The sequence below is a fragment of the Pleurodeles waltl genome, chromosome 5 (assembly GCF_031143425.1).
Source record: "Pleurodeles waltl isolate 20211129_DDA chromosome 5, aPleWal1.hap1.20221129, whole genome shotgun sequence".
NCBI classification, from domain to species: Eukaryota; Metazoa; Chordata; class Amphibia; order Caudata; family Salamandridae; genus Pleurodeles; species Pleurodeles waltl.
The window spans coordinates 1,696,170,138-1,696,197,205 of record NC_090444.1 but is presented as its reverse complement, the minus strand read 5'-3'; the positions used below and the strand labels follow the sequence as shown (position 1 = coordinate 1,696,197,205).

The 27,068-nt window shown below is 44.4% G+C and overlaps 1 protein-coding gene across 4 annotated transcripts in view; it reads left to right on the top strand.

The window, feature by feature from the left end:
- ITSN2 (intersectin 2) overlaps positions 1 to 27,068 on the top strand; it is a 1,003,157-nt gene that overhangs the window by 928,559 nt on the left and 47,530 nt on the right. For all 4 annotated transcript variants that reach the window (XM_069236034.1, XM_069236039.1, XM_069236035.1 and 1 more), the window contains 6 exons: positions 1,318 to 1,439; positions 8,260 to 8,366; positions 11,279 to 11,462; positions 16,002 to 16,100; positions 16,957 to 17,124; positions 20,696 to 20,908. In XM_069236034.1, coding sequence (XP_069092135.1) covers positions 1,318 to 1,439; positions 8,260 to 8,366; positions 11,279 to 11,462; positions 16,002 to 16,100; positions 16,957 to 17,124; positions 20,696 to 20,908 — 893 coding nt within the window. The remainder of the gene's footprint in view (positions 1 to 1,317; positions 1,440 to 8,259; positions 8,367 to 11,278; positions 11,463 to 16,001; positions 16,101 to 16,956; positions 17,125 to 20,695; positions 20,909 to 27,068) is intronic.

Genomic DNA, 27,068 nt, shown 5'->3' with positions numbered 1-27,068 from the left:
AAATCACGCAGTTTTGCTGTTTTTAGCATTAATGTTTTAATCATATAAGTTGGCTAACAAATAAAATAAAAGTAGAGGCACAAATGTATATTTTTGCTTTTATTTCTTGCTCACATTTGGAATTTTATTAAAAAGAAACAATTTGACTGTATGGCACATCAGCCAAATACTTGTCCATTTTCGGTTTTACATAGTATTTTTATATGCTGTTTGATGTAGTCCTAATTTTCATTGTTCTTTATACAACCCTTCAATAATAACTTTGCAATGAAAACACTTTGGGCCTGATTTAGAAGTTGGTGGACGGGTTACTCCATCATAACAATGACAGCTATCCCGTCTGCCGAAATCTAAATCCGATTATGTCCTATGGGATTTAAATATCAGCGGACGGGATAGTAACCCATCCACCGAGTTTTAAATCAGGCTCTATTACTTTGCAACTTGGGAGTATAGTTTGGTACTGATCTTTCATCTACCCCCAATTGAACATGGTCATGAGAACTGCATTCCTTCATCTAGGTCTGGCAAAGGATGCTTTGTCTTTGCTTTACTACACTCAGAAAATCTTCCAACTTACTATGGTCATGTCCTGTCTGAACTACTACAATATCTTATGCGCAGGTCTCCATGTGTTTTCATTTCAAAACTCTAGATACTTCAAAACAAGGCAAGCCACCTGTTGTTTTGTTTAAAACGGCAAGGTCATCACTCTAGCCCTGAAATCCAGTCACCATGATTTGATCTAATATTGGCGTCTGATAACTCTTCTAGAGCGGTTGGCTATGTGAAGGTCTATGTGACCTTTTATTTCAGTCCATTTTCCTTCTATAAAGAAACCCATTTCTTACTCTTATATTTACTGCATTTTGTTCTTTAATTTCACATTTTATGTGCAGAGCCATGTACCTGGCCAACCTATTATATATATTTTCTGAAGCAGGTGTGTTCTTTCATTACTGTATCCCGCACACAATTTACATTGTGACAAGACTTTGTAAAACAACATTTCTCCCGTCTTTTCGGTATTAGTCTGGATTTGTGTTGTTTATTCTTTGACGATTTCAGCACACAATCTTCCAAGTTGACAATATAATGTTTCCTGCCATTTACATTGTAGCAGGACCTGGCTTTCTGGATCCTCATTTTTAATCGAAAAATGTGTCACTTCTTTCACTTGATTTTGGAAGTGCTTGCTCATGGTGGAACTTTCGTGAATTCAGATTTTATTTAAAATATACACAAATGCATGCTAATTGTAATCGGGTACAATGCACCAAAGCCGGTATTCTGATCTGTAACACCTTTGACCTTCAGGGTGTGCTGGACTTCACGACCTGGCTGATATGACTCCCATGGAGAGGAAGAGGCAGGGCTACATTCATGAGCTCATTCAGACAGAGAAGAGGTACATGGATGACCTCCATCTTGTCATAGAGGTGAGGTTGTACCACTTTGTTTCTTATTCATGCAGTTGTTTGTCTCTGTAAGTCCAGGAAATAATTGTGTGTGCTTTATATAGTGATGCGGTTATTGGATAAACATAAAAGGTGTAAAGATAGAATGATGATTTATGTTTCAAGACCGTGTTAACCTCTTAAATTATGTCTGTAGAAGAGACCCGTCAAACAATACAAATGCCTTGTTATCCAGGTATTGTTTCGCTATGCAATGGGGGATATGCAAATATTATATTGTTGCTAACGCTGCAAAACCCAGGCTAAGTGAATTATTGAAACTTGTGTTTTTGTGAGACAATCGCAGGCCTGGTAGTGGTGAAAAAAAGAGACGTTGCGGTTAATACATTACACCATAGCTACCACCTCAGTGGACTTTGTTATTAAGAGACAGACATGAACTAGATTCTTCCTTGGGCATCTCTACCTCCAGATTAGGTAACCTGTCTGAGAAGGAGGCGAGGGACATGCAAGACACAGTATGGTACAATCTGTATCCGTTCAGGTGATAATGAGTGTAATGTATAGGGAAAATGTATTCTTAACACTAATTCTGATTGGCTGATTTCTGGTCAACGAAAGGATAAAAAGGACAACCAACTAGTAGGAGTTCAAGGTTACTACCTTTGTACTGCTGTGGGTCTGGTAATGTCAGTGGACGGTGGAAAATATCTGAAAAGGGCCGTATGCTTATGCAGTCTTTAGGATCTTTATGCTCTGCAACTGAGATGCAACGGGTTGGGGTTGTCTCATTCTGGCCAATATTATGGTATTATTACCTAGTTTCATTGGTGTAACAAATGACCTCCCCCCACCCCTCCGGTGCGGAGGGGCCCGAGCTCCGGGGGCCCCCTCAGCGGCAGGCCCCTGACTAGGGTCCCCTACAGGTACTTTGCAGGGGAACCACTTTAAGTTTTGATACGCTGCTGCCTAGTTTGTGCCCAATTTTTATTTATATACTCCGGGAATTTTGTAATGAACTCCAAATCGTAGTGTCGTAAAGCATAGAAAACCAAAAGTTTTCAGAGCAAAAACTGGGCACTGACTGTCCGAAGAAGTATCAATATTTTCTTTTCCGCTCATCTGATATCCCCTGACCTAATGCTTAATGCAGGTGAAAGATGTTTGCATCAACACTTGTAAAGGCACACAATGTCTGTAAAGGTACAACATTATCTGAATGACTTGCGACTAAGTGTAGATTTCCATTGAGAATGCTGGGAGAAAGCTCCTGCAGAAAAGCTGCAATAAGTTCTCGCAGACCTGTAAGGAGAACTCCGCACTTTTTTATTTTCTTAAATATTTTGAATTGACTTCTACAAGACACTGGAACACATTTGTATCTTCTCTTGGGTATCTCTTGGGTATGTAATTATAGCTAATTTGTTTACAAAAGGTCAGTCTTTGATCTCCGAACTGCTAATTTCTGGATTAAATTTGTCCTCACGCAAGTAATGGCCCAGACCTCAGAAGGATGTGGTTTAAGGCTATATGAGCAATGATAATTGAGGAACAGTGTCGAACACTTCTTCTGAAGGGCTGGCCATTGGCGAAGTCAGAGAACAAACTGGACCAAAGCTTACAGACAATGCCACTGGTTGGGTGAAATTCCCAGTTAAGCTACTGACTGCATTTTTTCCATTAGAAGGACTATTTTGCTAGCAAGCCTGGTAACACTGGAGTTTAAAGACCTCCAGACACTTAGATTGAAAATTCCCAGTAGACGTAACAACAATCCGTTGAAAACCTTCCTCCACATTGTTTGGTACCAGATTTCTCCTCAGTGTTCCTGGAAAAAAGAAAGCGTGTTTCTATAATCTCTTGCATCATACAACATTTATTGAATCTAAAACTCAGTTTAAGAGAATGCCTGGCAAGAGGCTCCTAACCATCATGAACCTATTTCTCTTTCACAGGAACTTAGTGCTATTCCAACAATGTAGCCCGTAAACAAAAATGACTGACAGTCACAGGTTTTAGAATGGGCTTGTTTTTAGTTCTTCATTATGTGAAGTAGTCGAGCAAAAAAAAATAACTAAAGACTTCATAGAGGTCAACAAAAAGATCTTTAAAGAGAACTTCTCATTGAATTTGCAAGTCAACGGTACTAAGGTACACCCAGAATTCTGTATAATTTGACATAGTGATGGTTCCACAAAATCTTCATTACTTTAATGTTGCTCATCTAAATGTAAATGAATGGAGCACAGGCTAGATAATACATGCTTCCCTCAGAAGCACCCTCAAAGCATATTACCTCAGCCTTATTAAATTTGTGGCTTCAGTACCCACGCTCAGGGTTACTAATATGACCGCCTCAGCTGCAGTGGGAGTTGTGACCCTGTGGTTTCTCATTTTCTATGGCATACAATAAATTATTTCTTCTGAAGGATACTTCTAGCTACAGATATCTCACCTTTAGAATATTCCCCATGTGCCAGACTGGATCCCAAAGTTTACACAGCAATGCTCCCACATGCTGGTAGGTGGTGCGGTTCCTTTGTTCTGTTCCGAAGGAGATGGAGCAGAGTCACATGTGAGCGCCACTACTACATGTTGACATACATTAATTTGTTGATGCACCTTTGTACGCTGATCCAGAGCTCTGCTACCTTTTTGCCAGTTGATGGTTTCCTTCCAAAAAGTTTTCCAGTGTGCTAGGGAACAAGGGTCCCCACAGAAGACTGCAGGGTTCAAACCCTGCCATGAATGTTGAAAACAGATGTAGGTAGAAAACCCACTTGAAGTTTTCCTCTGAAGTTCGGGCCCCGGGAAAAACTCCAAGTTGTGCAAAAGAATGTGCCGTCATGCACTCAAAGGCGATCCGGGACCAAGAAGCATGTTGACGAATCAGTGTCGGACTGCGACAAAAAATAGGCCCGGGCGCCAAAATAAAAGTGGCCCCTTTGGTTAATTAGATATTTTTAAAAAGTGGCCAATGTTTGCAAATTAGGGCAGTTTTGAACTTGTAAAGACAAGCTGTGCAAGTGTTTTACAAGATAAGGAAGGCTACATGGATTTGACCTTCCTGCAGGCAATGTTAGTTTTAATATCAGGGAAATCAACAGTAAAAACTGTCCCAGCAGACTATAAAACAGCCAAAAAGACGGCCACACACATCTGTAAGACCAGCCAATCGGGCACTGCCTGGTTGTCCTATAGCCCAGCCCACCGCTGTGCTGAACACTGAAAAAAGTCACAGACCTTGCAAAAGTCCTGTTCCTGCTCCAAATGAAGAGTGTGACTCATTCCTGCTCCTAAGCCAAATCCCGTACCAGGTCCTCTTCACAGTCAAAGTCGTCCGACTTGTCAAAATCTAGGCAGCACCATAAGAATTTGAAACAAGACTCAACCATATACAGCCACTTTCTGTTTTTCGGGCCATGGAAGACACCGCCGCAGGCCAAGGGTTTTAATGGGGCAATGCTGGATATTTTCGGCACTCTTCTAGTTTCTTCTGACACACCTTTGAATCCCAAGGATCCGCAGGGGCCTCTAGTCAAGTTACCGCCAACGGATTTGGCCTCGTTGCCATCTGTGCCTCACCTTGAGTTCTGCACTTATTCCAATGCCGACTTTCATTCCCTCTGAAGGACCTGCTCTGGTCTTGACGTCGCCAGCTCCAGAGCTCAAGACTCTGCCAACTCCGGTGTGTGACCTGGAGACGAATCCACTTTGACCCTGACCAAGATCACACCCTGACTCCATTCCAGCACAAAACCCAGTCCCCATACACTCTGATTCAGACACTTTCTTTTCAACAAAGGCTTCATCACCTTTCTGGTTCTGATTGTGATCAACTTGGTAATGGCAGTGGTGATGCTGGGAATGATTTACTCCATCAATAGGATAATGATATCTTGGATACTTGGATTTGCAGAAGGTCAGTGGGCTGGATACTTCCCCAGACATAGGTGGTCATTATGACCCTGGCGGTCAGAGACCGCCAGGGGTAATGTGGCGTCCGTACTGCCAACAGGCTGGCGGTATGGAGGCCAGTATTACGACCGCGGCAGTAGCGCCGTGGTCGCACCGCCGGGGCCGGCGGTTTCCCGCCGTTTTAGCCCTGGCGGTGATAATCCGCCAGGGCAGCGCTGCAAGCAGCGCTGCCCTGGGGATTATGACCCCCCCTACCGCCAGCCTGTTTCTGGCGGTTTGCACCGCCAGGAAGAGGCTGGCGGTAAGGGGTGTCCTGGGGCCCCTGCACTGCCCATGCCACTGGCATGGGCAGTGCAGGGGCCCCCTAACAGGGCCCCGGCCAGCTTTTCACTGTCTGCATAGCAGACAGTGAAAAGCGCGACGGGTGCTACTACACCCGTCGCACGGCCGCAACACCGCCGGCTCCATTAGGAGCCGGCTCCTATGTTGCGGCATCATCCCCCCTGGGCCGGCGGGCGTAAACTTGGTTTGCGCCCGCCGGCCCAGCGGAGATTTCGTAATGGGGTCCGCGGGAGTGCGGCCGCTTTGGCGGCCGCACAGCATTTACCGCTTGGCGGGCGGCAGTAGCCACCCGCCAAGCTCGTAATGACCCCCCTAGTGTTTATTTCATCCCTTCAACAGAGTAGAGTGCATCATATGCTGTAGTGATTAGACATCCAGGTGAGGTCCTGGACCTACAGCTGCCATCAACTGACGTCAAGACCAATGTCCTTACTAAGGTTGTGCACCCTAGGATAGCCTCATATGAGCCCTTACTTCCATTTAATAAAACCCTGATTGACACCATTATGGACACTAGGTTGAAGCATTGCTCTTGCCCACCGATGATCAGGCAAGTGGCCAGGCACCATCGAGAGGCACAGGCGACCAAGACTTCCTTGCGTAGCATTCAACACTTGACAGTTTAGTGATCAAAGTTTCCATCAGCAAAGTCGATCCAAATTTTAGTAGTTGAAAAGGATTGAGGTTTTCAGGGAGCAGCTATTCTTTTCTAGCTCAGCATTGAGATCAGTTCAGTGCAGTCTGTCTATTAGGTTGTTATACACATGCCCTCTGGGACTTGGTCAGTTTGATCGGGAGCAGGTGGTCCCAGAGAATTAAATTTCTAGATTATTCAGGGCAGCCAGTATGACGCAAAAGATGACCTTAGGGCTGGCTTGGATGCTACTGATTGCCTGGGGCATGCACCGGGCACTAGTCTGGGGTTCCACCGGCAGGTGTGTATGTGATTCACTGGCTTTTCTCGAGGCATTCAATCATCTCTAATGGAAAGACCTTTTAATGGGTCCTGCCTCTTTGTCAAAACGACAAATGCTTTAAAGAAAGAATTCAGAACCATAGCACAATCCTTGAGGCTTTCTACCCCTGCCCAACAGTTTCTTTAGCAGTTCCAACCCTTTTTGGGCTGCTTCAGCGAGCAGTCATCATGCAGGTCACCAGTGGCACCATTCAATTCAGCCCCTGTCTCTATGACAATAGCCTCCAAGTTACTTTAGTTTGCCATTAGCAGCACACAACCACCATGTGGGAGTCAGGATAAGACATTTTCTTCCACTGTGGTAGACCAGCATATCCGGAAGATGGGGCTTCCAGATTGTACAGCAGGGTATGATCTACCATTCCTTTCCAACCCACCTCAGTGTCCTCCCACATCAGCGTTACTTTCAGAGGAGCACCATCTTGCAAGCTCTATTGGCCAAAGGCGCCATTGAGAGGGTACCAGCCTTGTAAGTAGGGGAAGCTTGTTAATCCTGCTATTTCCTCATGCTGACGAAGGATGGATGTCTTCGCCCAATTTAAGATCTTCAGCATCTGAATGCCTTCCTAAGGCAGGACTAATTCAGAATGCTCACTTTTACCCAAGATCTGTATGCCCTGGATCCAGAACACTGGATGGTCGCCTAGGACCTGCAGGCTTTATACTCGTATGAAGTCCCCCAGATGTCACCTATGATTCAGGGTCCACCAGGAGCATTTTCAGTTTGCCGGCCTCCCCTTTGTCCTTATGAGTGTCCCTCGAGGGTTCACAGAAGTGATAATGATGGTTGCCATACACCTCCAGAGGTTGGGAATACCAGTTTACTCCTACCTTGATGGCTGACTGCTGAAGGTGGGCTCACCACAGTCAGTAGTAGCCCATCCCTGGACAAAAGTGAACCTTCCGACATCTTTGGAGTTCTTGATCAACTAGTCGAAGTTGCACCCGACTCCTTCGCAGAGTAAGACATTACATTATCATTGTAACAATGGTACCATCATTTTACGAAGTCAGTTTCCTTTTTTAAACTACTTTTCCAGTATTATTTTGTTCAGTAAATGAAGGTTCTACATAAACTGCCACCTACCTTGCTGAAAAAGCAGTTGTATCCTTGAACCTAGATAACCATAGAGCACTTAAATCTAAAAGAGAGCATCCCTATTGACTGTCTTGTGTTTATAATTGTGAGTGCGCTGTGACTGAGGAAAGGCTAGGCCAAAAGTTAGGAAGTATTTTTCAGAGAAGAGATAACACGGTCAACGCTGTAGCATGAGGCTGAGGAAACTGTGGGCTGACGAGAAAATAGGAAATGTTTCTTTTCGGTCAGCCTAATAGTAGCAGTTTCTTAAAAAAAATATTCATGTGCACTAACAGGATAGAGGCTTTTATTCAAGATACATTACTCATGTTTTGATTATTAACAGTTAATCTCATGACTTTCACTTTCGATATTAAAGCTTATTTATACCTGTTTTTTTCCTTCAGTAGCTGACGTTCACCTTGGCAGACATGCATATTCCACAAGTCTGTGCTTGGTACACTCACATATGTTCTTTGATCACTTCCAACTCAGTACAGTAGAGCTAACTATTCATTTGGCTGCAGGTGTTCCAGAAGCCTATGGCGGAGTCCGGTCTGCTCACTCCGGATGAAATGGCCCTCATCTTTGTAAACTGGAGGGATCTGATCATGTCTAATACGAAGCTACACAAGTGAGTGGTGCCGGAGAGCGGCTCATTGATAAACTGTAGTTGCAGGTTATTTCTTTCATTGTTGACATTAGGTGTTAGTGGGAACAGTTGTATTCCTCGAAAAATGTGTTCTGGTGGCTAAATTGCTGATCTTGGAAAAAGGAGAGCAGAGTTCTGAACGCAGCTTTGGAATTTGAACAAGAAATCTATTGATCCTGTGCATATTACTTTATTTCTGTCTCTCAAATTATAAATGTCTGCATGGTAAAATGTGTACAAAGTAAGTTTACAGCATAATATTTAAGACTGTAACAATTCTGTGTGTGGGTACCAAGTGTAATCATATCTTGTTTTTTTATACTGTCTCTAATGGACCAACCTCCACTCTCACAGCAGCACTCCGTGATACTCTTCTGTGTACAGCACCGTATGTTTAAGAAGTCCCAGCTAGGATCACTCAAATTCTGTGTAAAGTTCTGCCTACATTTTGGAACTATGTCTGTGTTATATAAAACACATTAAAAAAACACAGACATTATTTGCATGTGATTTTATTCAGAACGCTAAATACTAATAATTATATATCTGTAGCAAGAAAAATATTTCCATTCCAAACACAGAAATCAAAGGACATTCATATATTACAAAAAGAAAATGAAATGGATGCATCAACTATATGTAAGCAATAGTCGATGTACTAATGTATGAAAGCATCCCATGTCGCATATATTTCTTGATAGTTAGCAAGGACCAAATAAACGAACTCACCGAATCCTGATTTTAAATTTAAATCAGCCACATTACGTTTCAGACACACGTCCGAAGGGTTATATTGTCCATTATAATGCACATCTTTGCCAAATTTGTGGCATTCATATTAACCTGGTAAAGTAAACCAGCAGAGTATAATTATACATCACAAGTTATCAGTCAGCTAATACTTTGCATCAGCTCATTACTATTAATTGACTGCCTAATCGAAATGAAGCATATTAAGCCATTACACGATTAGGAAATCGTTCTAATATTATCTGGGTCATGTAGAAAAAAAAACCTTGGAGAAAAGCTTGGTGATACATTTCAACAGTCTTTTAGTTGTAAAATGTGATTGATTAACAATGAAATATCAAGATTTTAAACGTAACTGGACATGTAATTCAAATTGTTAATATTACAATTTGATTAGATGCTAAAATGCAAATTAAAATAAATAGAAGGCCAGATGTATCAAAGGCTTTTACCCATTCTCTGCCTATGGGAAAATGCTTTAGTACAAATGGCCCTTAGTCTTATCTTATTACCTACAATTGTTTTCTTGAGAATTAAAGACATGACACATGAAACTTTTCTGATAGCCGCAATTTCTGCCATATAGCAATTTGATCCCTGAAAAAAGCCATGCACACACATGCAGAGACAGTCCACAAAGTTAATAAAAAGCTCTCAATGGTCTCCTAACTGGCTGTCTTGAGAGATGTTAGGTGAAAACGTCTCAAAATATAGGAATTGATTCCCTGCATCTGAATGCATGCTTGACAAGTTGTTAAAGTAAGGTGTACTATAAAAGGGTGCATAAAAGCTGCCGTCTTCTCAAAAGTGATCAAGCTTGAAATGTAGAGGATCCCTTCCTGTTAAGTCTGTACCTAGCCTGTGCTTCCAGGACCCCCTTATCTGCGTTCGAGCCAGATATGCACTTAATGGTTTGTTGAACTTAGTAGTGCACTGTTTTTTCTGAACCAAGACCATGATTGAAAGAAAACTATTATTATAATGTTAACTTTAATTCAGTTCATTTGTATCATGAAAGATAAATTCCATTTTCAATGTTTCCAAGTGGGTTAATTCTTTTGGTGTTTTTCGCAATAATCAGAAGCAATTCAAATAGAACCTTAAAGTCTGTGCATTTAAAAGTGCTCTGAGAACTCCTTACCTCTTGTCGTCATTAACTTTACTTATAGAAATATATTGCAAACTCTAATTGAGCAAGTAATATCATGCATATGCAGCACAATCTGGTATGAACATTATTGTTTCCAAATCCTTCAATCTTATTATTTATATGTGTTGCCTTGAAGTTCATAAGCAGTGAGAACTGAGGTTAGAGGGGGCAGCCTTTTTATGTATCCACTAGTGATTATATGATTGGCCACAACATGCTACTCAATTTGGAGGATTTTTCAAATGGCATTGGAAGGTTGAGACATCCCTGCTGGGATCTGACTCTGTTATTTGAAACTGACACAAAGATGTCAGCATTTAGTGCTTAGCTTACTGAGTTATCTAACTAGTATCTACCCATAAATGACCATTTGTTCCTCATTAAAAACGTTCAGATCAGAGTTCATCACAGGTAAGGCTTTCATACTTTAGGATCCTGGTCATGCTTGGATTTATTGGAATTGCATTTATTTATATAGCATTTACAACCCCTGACGAGGCATTATTGGCGTTCTTTGGAGGTCCTAGAATCACATACAGGTGTCCCATGCATGCTTTTTAATTCTCACTTTATTGAGATCTATAAACGTTACTGTGCATGACAGAAAATGCATAGGTGTTAAAACCTTGTGTTAAGATTATTTTTTTCATTGTATTTTTCCTGGTGATCATTTGCCCAGTAGAGTATTGTAGAGGTGGGAAATTTACAATTAGAAATTGCTAAAGGCCATTTTGTCTAGAGGACACTAAACTTGTGTTGCACTTAACCAGTTAGTGGTGAATCCTCATAAGGAAAGGGATAGGTACCAGTCAACCCTCTTGTTTGGTCCACTTGTCTTTTCAACCAGTAAATGTTTTGGACACATTTGGCCAATTCTATACTGTGATCTATTGTCTCATGTTCACTTCCTCTTGCTTGCATAATCTTTCCTGGTTGTATACATGAGTAAGACTGAAACATGAAAACAATGCTTATTTTGAAACTTGTCTACCAGAGCTCTGAGTGTGCGTAAGAAGACTGAAGGTGAGAACATGCCGGTGCAGATGATTGGCGACATCCTGGCCACAGAACTCCTGCACATGCAGGCCTACATCCGGTTCTGCAGCTGCCAGCTCAACGGGGCGGCCTTACTCCAGCACAAGACTGATGAAGAACCTGAGTTCAAGGACTTCTTAAAGGTATTCTAATCAGATTCATCTCTGTGGGCGCTCAAGTTTGGAAATAAAATGTAGCAATAGAATATTTTTTTCTGTGGATTTTGAGAATAGTGGTAAATCTACACCACTCTATGGTAAAAACACCTGCCGCGACCACTGTCAAAATGCTGCTGTTAATTACACTTAATACCATATCTTATCTCGAAATCGGTAACGTCTTTAAAAATGTAATTTGCGTTAGATGGTTTTACCTTGCAATTCATCAAGGGGTGGGAGGTGTAAATAACCCCATAATAATTGAAAGCTCGAGGGATTTGACAGGGGTCTTTAATTATAAGAATAAAAACTATCTGAACTGTCACCAAAAATACATTAATGCAATTCACGTTGTAGTTCTGTGACTTTATAATCAAACTCTACTATCAGCTTTATGTGGTCGGGAACTCCTCTGTGACCTGTACTATCTGTATTAGGGCATAATAGCATGGATTTTTCCTATATGTAATTTGTTATACAGAAAACTAAAGCACAAAGTTGAGTCTCAGACAGTCTTAACCCTGTTGTAACAAAAGAACCTTAAGTAAAACAATTGCACTACTTAACAGAAAGCAAGTAAGACTTCTATATAATTAGATGAGCAGGAGAGAAATGTATCCTTTATTTTCATCGTTCTGTGTGGCATTGTTTCTGGACATAAAACCATACATACTAATACTTCACAAAAGGATTTTTTTTTTATGTGAAATATAAGGATTTTTGCATAGGGGGATTCTCCAAATTCCCTAGACATGTGCATGGAAATCAGTAAATATCTTACATTTTCGCGTCTATAGTTCCATCTCCACCTTCTTGGTTTCATCCATACTTACTCAGAGGTTTTGGGCTGACAATCCACAGTATTATGTGTGGCAATAATAACTCTTAATCACTGTGTCAATGGTAATAACCTGAAAGTTTATGACCAAACTACACATGTGTGAGTTTTCCCAAACCATCTTCGAATCCCTTACTGCCTTGCAAATAGTTGAGGATTTACTCCTATCGAGCAAGAGAAACACCCCTTCCATGGTGGGAAAAGAAAGTGAATATTGGACACAAACTGCTAGGTGAAGGGAGTCTTCATGCGGATTGTATGTTCCAGTTGGAGAAATAAAACAGTAGTAAGTGCATTCTCAAAGGCAAAACAAAATTCACAAAACGTTTTGCAAGATTTCCTCTGGAAAACTGTGATGCATAACCTGGAAAAGGTTTGTGTTTTACAGGCATTTAGAAATTTGATCCCATACAAGGTCATTTATCTGTGGCTACTGACAGGTTTTGGTAATGAGACCCATATTTTCTTAAATACCTAACAAGGTTCAGTTGAAAGGCACACAGTGGGCTTCACCCTGTCAAATGCTATCTAAAATGACATCTGAAGATACTGTAACAAGTCAACCCAGCTAGGGGTCTTGACTTCGCAGATCTGCCTAACTAGATAATATTGCTGAGTTGCATCTTGTGAAAGTGGAGGCTAATGGATATGTGCTATGTCTGTAGTGAAGACTTAGCAACTATATTTAGATGTTACTACGTCATACATCTATACACAGTTGCATCACAATTAGCAGACAGCAATGAAATCCATTTCAGGAGGAGATGAGCAAAAGTTTGTTAAATGATGGTAAAGCCAAGTGGACTTTGAAGACAAGTCCATATGTTTCCTATTACTATGAGGTATGCCTGATCTGTAACTCCAATTCCCGTTTAGAACGATATTGAGGACTTTGGGCCTGAATTATCTTTCAGCAGATGGGATGCTCCATCACAAACGTGACAGATATCCCATCCGCCAAGAGCACTAAAACCCATAGCACTTGTAATACAGCGGATGGGACATCCGTCACATTTGTGACAGAGTATCCTGTCTGCCGAAATACAAATCGGGCCCTAAGACTGTGCTCAAATGACTTGGTAGCATAGAAAACCTCAGGAGTTGACTAGTTACTGGTACTTTGAGGTGTTGATGATGTGGTGCTTCTCCACATCAATATAGAAGAGTAGGATCCCAGTAAAAATGTTTTTAACAATTGTGAGTTAAGAATTTGTAACAATACCTTTTGCTTTTCATCATTGATTCAGAGTCAGACTTCATTTCCAGGATCTCTGGTCCTCTAATGCTGAAAATGTAGTTTCCTGTAAACTGTGATAGATGTATGGGAATGTTCAGGCCATGGTCCCTAGAATAATGCCTAGGTTACATAATACACCAAAGTTCACTTTGAATTGCATGTTGATATCAACCCTAGGATGTTTTTTTTTCTTTTTAAATATTTTGTTATTGATTTTTAGAAGAAAAAAAAATGAACAGTTAAACAGATTAAGAACAATGACGTCATAATCATTAGTTGTAAAGAAGCCTAAAAACATTTAGCAGGATCATGGTACCAAACCCAACGGAGAGTCACCAGCAGATTACGACATGGATAATAACAAATCATAGAATAGCTAGTTATGAAATGTGTGTGTTGAGTAGCTGCGGCCGCCGCAAATCTCGAGGGGAGGAGTGGCGGGAGCGTAAATGGGGGTTACAGGAGGAATATAAAATTGTATATATATTTTTTTTAAACTTACCTGCTGCCGCTGCTCGCCTCAATCCTCTCCCTGCAATTGTGTTGGTGTCCCAGCATTTCCTGGGACACCAGCACAGGCTCCCCAGCAATCCTGATGCTGCTCTCATGCTTTACCTAGCATGAGAGCAGCTCCAGGATTAGTCTGAGCGGCTTGTGCTGTCACTCAGATAGTGCACTGGGGTCTGTGAAGTTACACAGCTGGGTTGGAGAAACCTAAGTGCGCATGTCACTTTGGCCGGCCTAAGATGGCCGGCCAAACCAAACTGACATGCACACTTAGTGCACACTGACTCCACTCTCCCTCCTCCTCCCTCCCATGGACCAGACCTGCCCCTCCCTGCACCTGCTGGCTGAGCCAAAAGCTGAAAAATAAAATGATTTCAAAATATTGTTTTATTTTTCAGCTGCTTCCTCAGCCAGTGGGGCGACGCTCCTTCCCATTGCGAAGGAGCTGCCTCTGATTATGAGTCAAGCCAAACTGGAAGGTGAAAGCAAAGGGGGCCAAGTGTGTCCAAGGGACAAATTGATGATCGTATCTACCTGTCACAAAGGATGGGGGCCCTAGGCTTTACAGGGAACATAAAGGTTATATTCAAAACTGGAAATGAGTGGAGGGGCCTAAAGCTAATGGCTTTCTGGAGACAGCTGGTGTGGGGGTCGCTGTGTGTGTAAGTGTGTGAAGGAGTCCTGTTACTTGGGGCTGTTCATGTCTGATGGGGAGCCAGGCAGCGAAAATTAACTGTCATGAGTTATCTCCAGGCCTGAGAGAAAAATCTCCCACATGTAGGATATTGGACGACTTTGCATGCCCCTAGCTTCCTCCCTATGAAGTCCCACTGCCTCTGCTGTGGCCCGAGTAGTCTGAGAATGCCTCCAAGTTGTGCTGGAAGGTGGGTGAGGATTTTCTCACTAAAATGTAATAGTACATTTAGCGACTATCAATGCCAAATTGTGGAATCGAGTAGTTGTTTTCAGTTTATTTCAACGCTTGTAGGCCCCCAGGGCCACCAGCTCCCAGAAGCCTACCTCCGGAATGTTTGTGAGAGACTTCATTACCTGGGACACCTTTGCCAGGAACAGTCCAATAACATTTGTTTCAGGTTGGCTGCCAGAAAGCCACATCTAGATCAAGAGCCAGAAGCACTAGGGAGGATTCTGTGTATCCGTTTAGAAGAGAAGGAAGCCCTATGTAATATGCAGAATTTAATTAATTTCAGGCAAGCATTGCAGGGGACCTTACGAGAGTATTCTAGGGCTTTCACTCATACTTTATCATGTAGTACTTCCCATGTCTCTTAGCGGCATTAAAGAGGTCTGGGAGTCGGTCAACCAGGACTCTGGACAGCAAGGTTATGCGTCTGCGACCTCCTACCATCATATGAAGGGTGTTTATTGGTTGATGGATGGAAGGTTCTGAATCTCCCATCATGCCAGTCCCTCTAAAAGCCCAACATTTCGCACCACAGATGAGGATCTGACCATCATGGAGGTCCTTCTGCATTTGTAAAGTAAGGAAGGACAGCAGTTGCCTATTCTGGAAGAAGTCCCCAAGCAAGGTGATATCACCCTGATCGCTAAACCTCAGTTTACAGCAGAAGTGGCCTAACTTTCTGGAAAGGCCGAGAATTTGAATTTTAGGGGGTCTAAGGGGGTATTTTCTTAGTGGCTTGCAGTCCTTTATGGAAGGATGTCAAGGTTTCTTGCAGTAGTCTGGGGCGCTCGCCATGCGGGCAGGTCCCTGGAGTGACCATAGCTACATTTTCTGCCTGAACTGGGGTGGATGGAGGGACCAACCCAAGGAGCTGTCTCTCAGTTGTCCCCCCTAATCATTGTTGTTAGAAATTATATCTATCGAGGTATCCCTCAGTCCTGATCTGCTACTGTTGATGGTTAAGTGTGTTATAAGCCTCTCATGCTTTTGTGTTTTTCTATCTTCACTGTCCTTTAGAAACTGGCAACAGACCCCCGGTGTAAAGGAATGCCGCTTTCCAGCTTTTTACTGAAACCCATGCAGAGAATAACTCGTTACCCTCTTATCATAAAGAATGTGAGTAAATGTCGCATACAGCAGTATATATATTTTAAAAGTATTGGATTATTCAGTTGCCCCCCAAATTATGCCTTCAAAGTGTTGTGCCTTTGGAAAGTTGCTAGTCACCCCTACTTGAGGTTACACTTTGTAATCCATGAGAGTTATTTCGCAGCTATCCATAAAATACTTTTTCCAGGTTCTGGTAGGATAACTTTGTGCTCAACAAAGCAAACCGCCTCCTGGATGTTAAGTGATTTTTCATATTTATCTAAATCGATTCAAAGCAAAAGAGATGTATGCAAAGCAATAGAGATTTAAGCAAATCAGAACTTAAACTGTGCCGGTGTATGCCAGGGCTTGGCACTGGCACTTATATCTAAACACTGGCACTTCTTTATGAAAATCCACCACATGGTGGCGCTGTCTGTATGTTGTGTTCAGTATACTTTAAAACAATCATGAAACCATCAGGTCGAGGCAATTCTTGCATCTTTACGATATCTGGAATTGTGTATACGGACATACTTGTGATGGTTATTATTTGGCAATGCTGGGAGGGACAATCGTTTGTGCCAAACACCGGCCTTGGGACTTACATTTTTACAAATTACGCCTTTTTGTAGAAACAGATCTACTTAAGAACAATATAAAGAGCATTGTGCTCTCAGAGAGTTGCGTCTGTGTTCGAAGTTGAAAAGAGATGGTCATAGAGAGCATTATCATGTTATGCTCTCCATTCAGCACAAAAAAGCTGGAGGGAGTTTGCAAATCTTATTGCACATATTTGCACCATTACATGTTCTCTTTGAAATATACCTTTTTCCTTTTCAGTATATGTCCAAATATGACTTTTCTGTATTATTTGCTTCAGATCATGGAAAACACTCCAGAAAATAACCCAGACAGGGGCTACCTGAAGTTTGCGCTAGAGCGCGCTGAGGAGCTTTGTTCGCAGGTGAATGAAGGTGTGCGCGAGAAGGAGAACTCAGACAGGCTCGAGTGGATACAGATGCATGTGCAATGTGAAGGACTCGCGGAGGTAACGCGCCCTGAACACATTCCATAAGGAAAACACCTGTTTCAGTGTTGTAATGTATAATATATTATGTGAGCAGAGCTGCTGCACGTACCTTTATTCATTCTTCAGATTACCTGATTCTGTAATAATTAGTTTTTTAAATTAAATTACTGGATGGCTTAAATGTGAAATAATGTCAAATCCATTAAAGTGCAATCTCCTTTGAAAACATTTTTTTTAATTTAAATATTAAATTGAGTGAGCATATTCAGAAATGTTTCTTTCACAACTTCAAATACAATATCAGTCTGATTAAAGATGTTGGTGAAATAAAAAAAGAAGCTATCATTCGATTTTACGGGGAGGTTTGTAAAGATACAAAGATATGGGGTTCAGCAGTCCTGGACATACAGTTGAAATGAAAATAAATAGGGAACATGTGCAGTACAGACTAGTACATGGAATCTATTAAAGTTATTACTGATATATTGTATATTAAATGAGAAAGTGTAGGGATGAAAGTTCACAACTCTCGTGAGGTCCTGCGTGTTGTCGCCTAAATTCTGTGGCTCCTGATCTGTGGCACCATCAGTTAAGCAACTCCTGGGCTTCCCCCACCAAAGCCCTAGATTCCTGATGGGATACAGCTGTCCTCGAGGGTGTACCCTTCTGCACTACATACCGCCCCCCTGAAAAACATCTACGCAGTCTAGACACTTGGCAGCATTTATCCTTCTATTTGTGTTTTTGGTCCTGTAGTAACTGCATGGTTGTGTGAGTGCATTTAGAAGTACCATTTGGCTACTGAGGTCCTCTGTGACCCTCTCCTTGTCACTTTCCTCTTGCACATCATGCCTTTATATCCCAAAGTCTGGCTTATGTTGGAGCATTCACAAAAACTTCTTCCCAGCCACCCCACTCTCAAAAGTGCTATAAGAAACCTACATAGATGTCTTGCTGGCTAAAGGACTCCATGTAAGGAGTTGTTTTCATCATGTCTGCCTTAGTGCTAGAATCCACATCTTGCTCCCGCCTCTGCCAATTTCTACGGCTTGCCCCTGGGAAAGCCTGTGAATCGTTTGCCCCTAAATAGCTGCTCCTGAATTTTAAACGATGTTCTGGAAGTGATTGGAGCTGAACCTGTGTCCGGCTGTCTTGAGAGACAGTACTTGGAAGTTTGTTGACCTCGAATTTAAACTTGCGTGGCCCCTACACTGGTGTACAGTGGCTGTTTCCCTAGGCTTTGCCCAAGCTGCTGCTGGTCCTTCAGTTTGCATAACTGCCTACGGTGCTGCGTAAGAGGAACTCCATACAGCAAAGGGATACTCTAGAAGGTGGGATTGGAATCACATTGCCCTACAGCCTTCCTACAACCATCTATGTGGAGGTAGAAGTTGCCCCCCAAAAAAGTCAAACAAGTGCAGTTAAGAAGACCTGGAGGTTGCAGGTGGGAGAACCTACAAACAGCAAAATGTTACCTTGACAGCTCCCTGGTGGTGAAGCGAAGAACTGCTAGTCTAAACAAATGGAAACCCATTTAGACAATGGCATTAACAATCTATGGATTGCTGTGCTATGGAAGGATGCATAGCCTGAGAGAGAGCGGCACATCGAGGTCCAGAGCTTGAAGCGAGGTAAGAAACGGAGTGAACACAATTCCTGACCTTTTTGATTTTCCTTACTATCAGCAAGCCCAGGCTATCTGAACAGAAAATATGGAAAATGTTTTTTATACCGGAAATGGTGAAACTTTCCCCAGGAATCTGATGCATAACGCCTGATCATCTATTTTTATTGTCACTGCTATCCAGTGAAGACCTTAAAGATCCCTTGAAACATATTCCTGATAATTCCACTTGACAAAAGCTAAGAAGCAGCATTCTGAACTCTCTGTTGTTGTGTCAGGTGATATTTCGGAAGACCAACATTAAGAGAATTACCATAATCCAAGCAGGATGAGATAAAGGTATCTGTCATGAGTATTTTTATCGACATGGGGGTAACCATGGCAGAACGTTTCTGATGGGATGCAACATGAAGGAACATGGTGGTACTATAGAAAGCATGGCATCAAAATAAAACTCTTGAGTTGTGCAACCACTAGTTTGGCATGAGAACTGCACCCATTTCTCAGTGCCAGTTGCTGAGAACCCAAAGATAGGGACCTCTGGTTTATCAGAGTTCAGCTTTAGTTTGTTTCACAATGTCCACCAAACATCACCTGATTTACTCTGCAACAGTGCTAGAGCTACCACACCTGGTAATGGCCTAGGTGTTGTTGACATTCATCTAAAACCCAATTTAAAGGAGTGTATTAGATGAGCTAAAACGGGATATGCATTCAATAAGCACAAATTAAGTGAGGATTCTTTAAAAGCAAGGTTTGTGCCAAATGAATGGATGCGAGCCGCTTGAGTGAGGCTGTTTAGAAAGGAAGGTATCCAGTCCAAAACAAGGGCACAGATGAAAATACTATAGAGATCATTGTCAAGCATTATGCTTGAAAGTGTTGAAAGCAGCTGACACATCCTGTAGCATGAGGGTGAGAACCAGCTGATCCTCCTGTGATCTTTCCGGGCTGTGCAGAAGTCTAGCAAATGCCAGCCCATTCGCTACCCGGATCCAGAGCTCCATAACATTCCTGTTAGGGTCAGACCTGAATTCAGTCCTGAACCAGATTACTATTTGTTCTTGAGTTTATGGAGACAACTAACTACAAAGTATCAGCATAAAGTTGCAGACCACCTAGAACCCAGAGCTTTTAATATTGTAATGGTATCACCCACAGTTCACATGATATCAGGCTTGCAGATTTCAGGCATCCCCTGACTCTATAACTAACAATAGTCAGGCCTCCCACCAAGCTGTTGTAATATTTCAGCTCTACCAGAGTTTAGAATGTATGATGACTTTAACCCTATCTCATTACTGGGCCGTTCCTGGATAAACACTTGGCTCATTGCAAATCTTTGATTGCACCCGGTAGATCCTAACAGGCCCTAGTAGATATTGGTGGCTTCTGACCACAACCAGTGATTTGTTGACCTTACAACTCTGAGGTGGGGGCTATCGTTATTTACTGCATCCATTGGAACTGAAACCAAAATTTGATTGTGTACATAACCTGTTTCGCGGGCTCTGATTTACTTAAAAATGACCTAATGAAGCTAAACATTCTAAGGGCTTTAGAAGAATATACAGAATGTGTTCCTGATGGCAGTATCAACTTTGCTACCTACCTCTCCCTCTTACTCCCATCCCCCCCCCCCCCCCGCCGGCTGCCCTAATGTCTTCAATGTTGGGGAAAAAAAAACAGAAGCAAGTGTAGCTGTTATTGTGTAGGTTGGCTATGGGGCCAAGATACCCCACAACATGAAGAGGGCTCGGAGGTCCTTCCCAGGCACTAGTCAAAACTCTCCGTGTGTCTGCTTTAAGAGCTCTCTCGCAGTATTTGATGTTGCATTTGTGGCCCGTACCTGTTGCACAGGCTGGATTAGATATCTAGTGCTTGTCTGTTGTTAGCATCCTAGTCAAGTGCCGTGTAAATGTGCTGCCATGTTTTTCTATTAATAGCATTTCTTTCCTTTCAAAGCAAATCATTTTCAACTCGCTCACAAACTGCCTGGGCCCGCGGAAACTCCTCCACAGCGGCAAGCTCTACAAGTCCAAGAGCAACAAGGAGCTGTATGGGTTGCTCTTCAACGACTTCTTGCTTCTCACCTACATGGTGAAGCAGTTTGTTTCTTCAGGATCCGAGAAGCTTTTCAGCCCGAAAAACACATCCCAGTACAAAATGTACAAAACAGTAAGTGAAGAGAGAGGAAATAACCCGGGGAGATGGTAATTTGGTCACTATGTGGTGGGTCTCTTTCCTACTTATGCCACAAAACAAGCAATACAGTGAGTGGAGAAGGACAAGACAAGAAAAATGCACATCATCAGTAAAGATGTCACTGTCCAGGTGTAATAGAAAAATTACTTTCTTTTCACTCTTACTTTGGTTTAGTGTGTATTTTAGATGTTTGACCAACTTTATGCCGTAGACCTTAGACTTTCTCAGTTTCTTTAAAAAATAACTTTATCTGTTGGATTTTGGAAACAGTTTCAGTGAATTGTTTTAAGCTGCATGGTGTTTTAAAATGGGGAGGCCTAAAACAGTTTGTTAAATGGGGCACATATATTTACCACCATTTACCTTCTTCAAGCAAAATGCTGTTTGTACCAGTCTGTAGTCTGAGCTCTGCAGAAACAGTGTAGCTTAAGAAGGCCCATCACCCTACACAACTGAAGAGCTTTTCTTCTTGTAGTCACATATGTCTAATGGGTCGCCAATTCCCCCAGCTCACACAGCGTGTTATGACACAGCATAATGTACAGATGAAATCATCAAAGCACACTTTCCAATTCAGGGAGGTGCTAAAATAAAGGTATCTGATAGACACTTCCAGTTGCAGATTGCTTACCTTAGAATTCCTCCCCAGGCATCAGTCTGGAACCAGAGATTTTTCTTTGAGCAGTACCCTGTGTGTCGTTAGGTGGCGTTGGTTGACTCCACGTCCGTCATTGGCATCGTGGTTGCCGTATATGATGTCTTGGTCGTATATCAGTTATTTTCTTTCCGCACCAGCCTACGTGCAGATCAAAGAGAGCTACCCCTTACAGTTGCGTTTTGACTGGCCTTTTGACTTATTGTAAAAGTTTTAGGATTTCTTGGTGCGTCGAGGATGTTGTCACATAAGACCGGCTTCCAGCCCTTCAACTCCTGTCACCGTATGATGTCAGTGACGGATCCGCAACTCGTGTGCATGTGGTGTTTGGAGCACGACCACAACCCGAAGTTGTGCTCCGACTGCCTGGCCATGAACCCAAAGGCTTTGAGGGAGCGGTCCCAAAAGCTACTCATGGCCTGGCGTCCAACTCCACATCACTCCTGGTCTCTGTTGAGCGTAAGGTCCCAAGACTGCTCGCCGAGCCATCACCACTCGTCTCATTCGAAATCGTAGGGACATTTGGGTAAGTACAAGAAGAAGTTAAAGAAGCACAAGCGGTCTTCGACTTCACCCCGTCGGTCGGACGACGCGAAACACGAGCAGGAGCGTCCTCGCTATAAGCCTCCGTCTTAGAGCCTACTTCTGGTTTGGCTCAGCGCTTCCCCTGGTTTCCAGGAGCTGCAGCTACCCCTGACCAATTGAAGGAATTTTATGAGGCCATGTGCCTCATCTTTAGGCAGTACACCCCTGTCAGTGAGGGGTGTACTGCCTAAAGTACACCCCTCACCAACAGGTGAGCCTTTGGGCCCCCAGGATTGGCTGGGGCCCCTTGGGGTTCCTCAACAGTGGCTTCGGGTCTGAGGGGCACCCAGGGATCCACTTCTGGATCTGAATTGGCATCGGTCGTACCACTGCAACCTTCCCCGACGACAGTTAGGGCGTCAACACTCCTGACACCTCCCAGGCCTGCGGGTAGCGCTGATCCTATAATCATTGCTGAGTCCGACACAGAGACAGAGTGGCGTCGCTCTATGCCATTTCCGACTTCGGCAGGGACCGCGGTCCCTAGGTCGGATCCTGACCCTTATTCTTATGGGTATGAGTTCGGCTGGAGTATGGAGGGATTGCTGAACCCGTTAGAATACCAGCTTGAAGACCCCAGGATCTGGGCTCAGGAACTGGGTGAAGCCAGTGGTCTTCAAGAAGATCAAGAACGACTGGGCCCAAGTCATTCTTGTTGCTCCGGACTGGGCACAAAGAGTATGTATCCTGAGCTCTTGAGCATTGCTATGGGATCCTCTGATCAGAGTGCCCCTTCAGGAGGATCTTCTGTCGCAGCAGCAAGGGACAGTTCTCCACCCGAATCAGTCCAATCTCCTCCTCCTCCTTACGTGGAGATTGAGCGGCAGCAATTGACAGCTTTTGACCTTCCGCCCAAAGTCTGTAATGTTATCTTGGTAGCCAGGCATCCCCCCTCCAAAACGGTGTATGCCTGTCGATGGAACACATTTGTGGCATGGTGTACAGACAAGTCTGTTGACTCCCTCTCTGCCCCTCTTTCTGAGATTCCTTTGTTTGTTCTTTCTCTGGCCGAGCAGGGCGATGCTCTGGGCACCCTCAAGGGTTGTCTACCCTGACGCTGATGTACTTTCTCCCACTACTCTAGCTATGGAGGAGGGGGCATCTTACTCCATGGTGGTGCGTAGAGTGGCCGAGGGCTTGGGCCTCTAGCTGCTTTCAGTGGCTGTCAGGACTAACCTCCTGACTGAGGTGCCTTAGCCTGGGGCTTCTACATCGGAACCCCTTTTGCCCTTTAATGAAGTCCTCACTAATGTCCTGCTGGGGACCTGGTCCAAACCCAGCACAGGGACAATAGCCCGCCATCATAGCCCTGCGCCCAGCTTTCCTGACCCAACACCCTACTCCCGAGAGCTTGGTCATCCAAGGCTCAAGGTCCCATGGCACGTTCCCTTCTGCTCCCCTCTGCTCCCCTGTATAGGGAATCCCAGAGGCTGCAGCACCTTAGGAAGAAGCTGTTTTCTTCCCACAGTCTGGCATTGTGGTCAGTGAACACTGCATACCTTTTGGGCTGCTACACCCATACTTTAAGAGACACGGTTGCACAAGTGCTGCCTCAGGACCTAGAGGAGGCCCAGGCCATTCTCTGCCAAGCTGTTGCTGATGGGAGAGACGCAGCTGAGTTCACGATCAGATGTGGGTTGGACACAACTGATTCTCTAGGCAGATCGGTTGCTTCGACAATGGCCTTGAGGCTCCACGCCTGGTTAAAGACATGTGGATATCCAATCCACTACGATGGACATGCCCTTTGATGGCGCTCGTCTCTTCGAAGACAAAGCAGACTTGGCACTTGAGCATTTTAAGGAGTCCTGGGCTACAGGCTGGATCCCTTTGCCTCGCAGCTGCCACTCACCCCCCTCAGTTTGTTTGTCACCCCTTTGGTGGCTGCGGAAAGGGTGCCCAGCCAAGTCGGTTCCCCACCAGCCACTGTGCCGCACATGCTGCCCAGCCTCTGCGTGGCCGGGGACGTGGGATCCAGCATCTGCTTGGATCAGGGAGCCAACTGTTTAGCCAGTCCACTACACCCTCCCCTCAGCCGGATCCCCCAGACCTTCCTAGTCTGATGCTTCTCTAACAGGGACCAGTTGGCAGCAGGTTTCGCCATCACCTGCCCCACTGGCACGCCATCACCTCAGGCCGGTGGGTTTTGTAAATAGTCCGAAGGGGCTACTCCCTCCCCTTTGATGCTACCCCACCATCAGTGCCACCATCCTACGATCGGATGACAGAGGATCACCTGGCACTTCTCCGCTAGGAGGTTACTGCTCTCTTGGCCAAGGGAGCTATAGAGAGGGTCCCAGTACCAGAAGTAGGTTGTGGTTGTTATTCCCACTACTTTCTGGTGCCCAAAAAGGACAAGGGCCTCCACCCTATCCTAGACCTCTGGTCCCTCAATCTCTTCTTCAGGATGGAGAAGTTTAAAATGCTTAATCTGACACAGGTCCTATCTTCCTTGGACCCAGGAGACTGGATAGTAGCATTTGACTTGGAGGACGCATATTTCCATATTCCCGTACTGCCTGCCCATACTTCTGGTTCATGGTAGGCACGAGCATTTTCAATTTACAGTGCTCCCCTTTGGCCTTGCCAGTGCCCCTCGGGTGTTAACCACAGTGATGGTGGTGGTCACAGCTAATCTTCGCAGGTTAAGGGTTGATGACTACCTTGATGACTGGCTCTTGAAAGTGGGCTTGCCCCAGGCTGTAATTTCTCACCTCCAGACTACGGTGGACCTCCTGCATTCGCTGGGGTTCATTATAAACGTGCCAAAGTCACTCCTGACTCCCTTTCAGATGCTCCCTTTCAGCTGAGCTGTTCTGGACACAGTGCAGTTTCGGGTCTATCCTCCCAACCGGCGAGTCCAGGGTATTCAGGCTATGATACCGATATTTCAGCCTCTGTCCTGCTGGGCCCCATGGCCTCCTGCATCCTGCTGGTGACACATGCCAGATGGCATATGCAAGCTCTGCAGTGGGACCTGACGTTCCAGTGGCCGCAGCATCAGGAGAACCTCTCTGACATGGTCCAGATCTTGGAGGGGACTGCGCAAGATTTGTAGTAGTGGCTTTTGAGCTGTATTTGGGTCAGAGGAAGATCCCTTTTCCTTCCCCAATCAGACCTGACCATAGTGACAGATCCGTCACCCCCGGGATGGGGTGGCCACATGGGCGAGGCAGAGGTGTCTGGTCTCCGGCAGGGTCCGAGATCCATATCAATGTTTTGGAGCTCAGGGTGGTCAGGCTAGCATTGAAAGCCTTCCTTCCCCCTTTCAAATGGAAAGTGGTGCAGGTGTTCACGGACAACACCACCACCATGTGGTTCTGCAACAAGCAGGGCAGGGTGGGGTTGTGGTCCCTTTGTCACGGGGTTGTGCGCCTCTGGACATGGCTGGAAGATCAGGGCATATCCCTGGTGGTTCAACATTTGGCTGGTTCTCTGAACGCCAGAGCGGACAAACTCAACCATTAATGCCTGTTCGATCATGAATGGTGTCTCTATCCAGAGGTGGCGCAAGGTCTCTTTCAGCAGTGGAGAGAGCCGTGGTTAGATCTGTTTACCTCTGCAGAGAACACGCAATGTCAGCTGTTTTGCGCGTTGGAGTTTCGAAGGTGGCACTCGCTCGGCGATGCTTTTCATCTCGAGTGAAACTCATGCCTCCTTTATGCCTTTCCGCCAATACCACTTCCGCCCAGAGTTCTCAAGAAGATTAAGAACGACTGGGCCCAAGTCATTCTTGTGGCTCTGGACTAGGCACGATGAGTGTGTATCCCAAGCTCTTCAGCATGGCTGTCGATCCTCTGATCAGATTGCCCCTTTGGAAGGATCTTCTTTCGCAGCAACAAGGGACAGTTCTCCACCCGAACCTGTCCATTCTCCGCCTTCTTGCGTGGAAATTGAGCGGCGGCAGTTGACACCTTTTTACCTTCCGCCCAAAGTCTATAATGTTATCTTGGTATCCAGGCGAACCTCCTCCAAAACGGTGTATGCCTGTTAATGGAAAACAAACTTGTGGCATTGTGTACAGACAAGTCTGTTGACCCCCTCTGTGCCCCTCGTTCTGAGAGTCTTTTGTTTGTTCTTTCTCTGGCCGATCAGAGCTCTGCTCTGGGCACCCTCAAGGGTTGTCAGCCATCTCGGCTTTCCTCAGATTGCCTGACCAACCCTCTTTGTTGGTAGGTTTCATAAGGGTCTTATCCACCTCGTTCCTCCTTCCCCGTTCATAATGCCCCAATGGGATTTGAACTTCTTACTTTTCAGATGTGTGCCCCCTTTGAGGCACTTCACTACTGCCCACTTCGATTGTCTTCCTTGTAGCTATAACCTCTGCTTGCAGAGTGAGTGAGCTGCAGACTCTTTCTTGAAGCCACCTTTCATCTCCATCCACCCTGTCAAGGTGGTGCTTCGTTCCAGGGCTGCCTTTCTACCTAAGGTGGTCGCGCCCTTTCGTGTAGGCCAATCCATTACCTTGACGCCTACTTTATATGCACCCTACATCCTTCCAAGGAAGAGGAGAGACTCCATTGCCTGGACCCAAGAAGAAGGTTGGCGTTCTATCTTTATCATACCAAAGAGTTCAGGCTGGATGATCAACTCTTTGTGGGTTATGTGGGTGCGCAGAAAGGTCGGCTGTGCAGAAAAGAACAATCTCCAGATGGGTTGTTCTCTGCATTAAAATGTGGTAGGCACTGGCTAAAAAGCAACCCCCGGACGGCTTGCGTGCTCACTCTACTAGAGCAACAGCGGCAACCACTGCGTTAGCGTGCCAAGTTCCAGTCCTAGACATCTTCCAGGCAGCAACGTGGGCGTCCTTGCACACGTTTACCAAACACTACTGCCGGAACGGTCAGGTACGAAGGGAGGGGTACTTTGCCAGTTCAGTCCTGCAGGATTTCC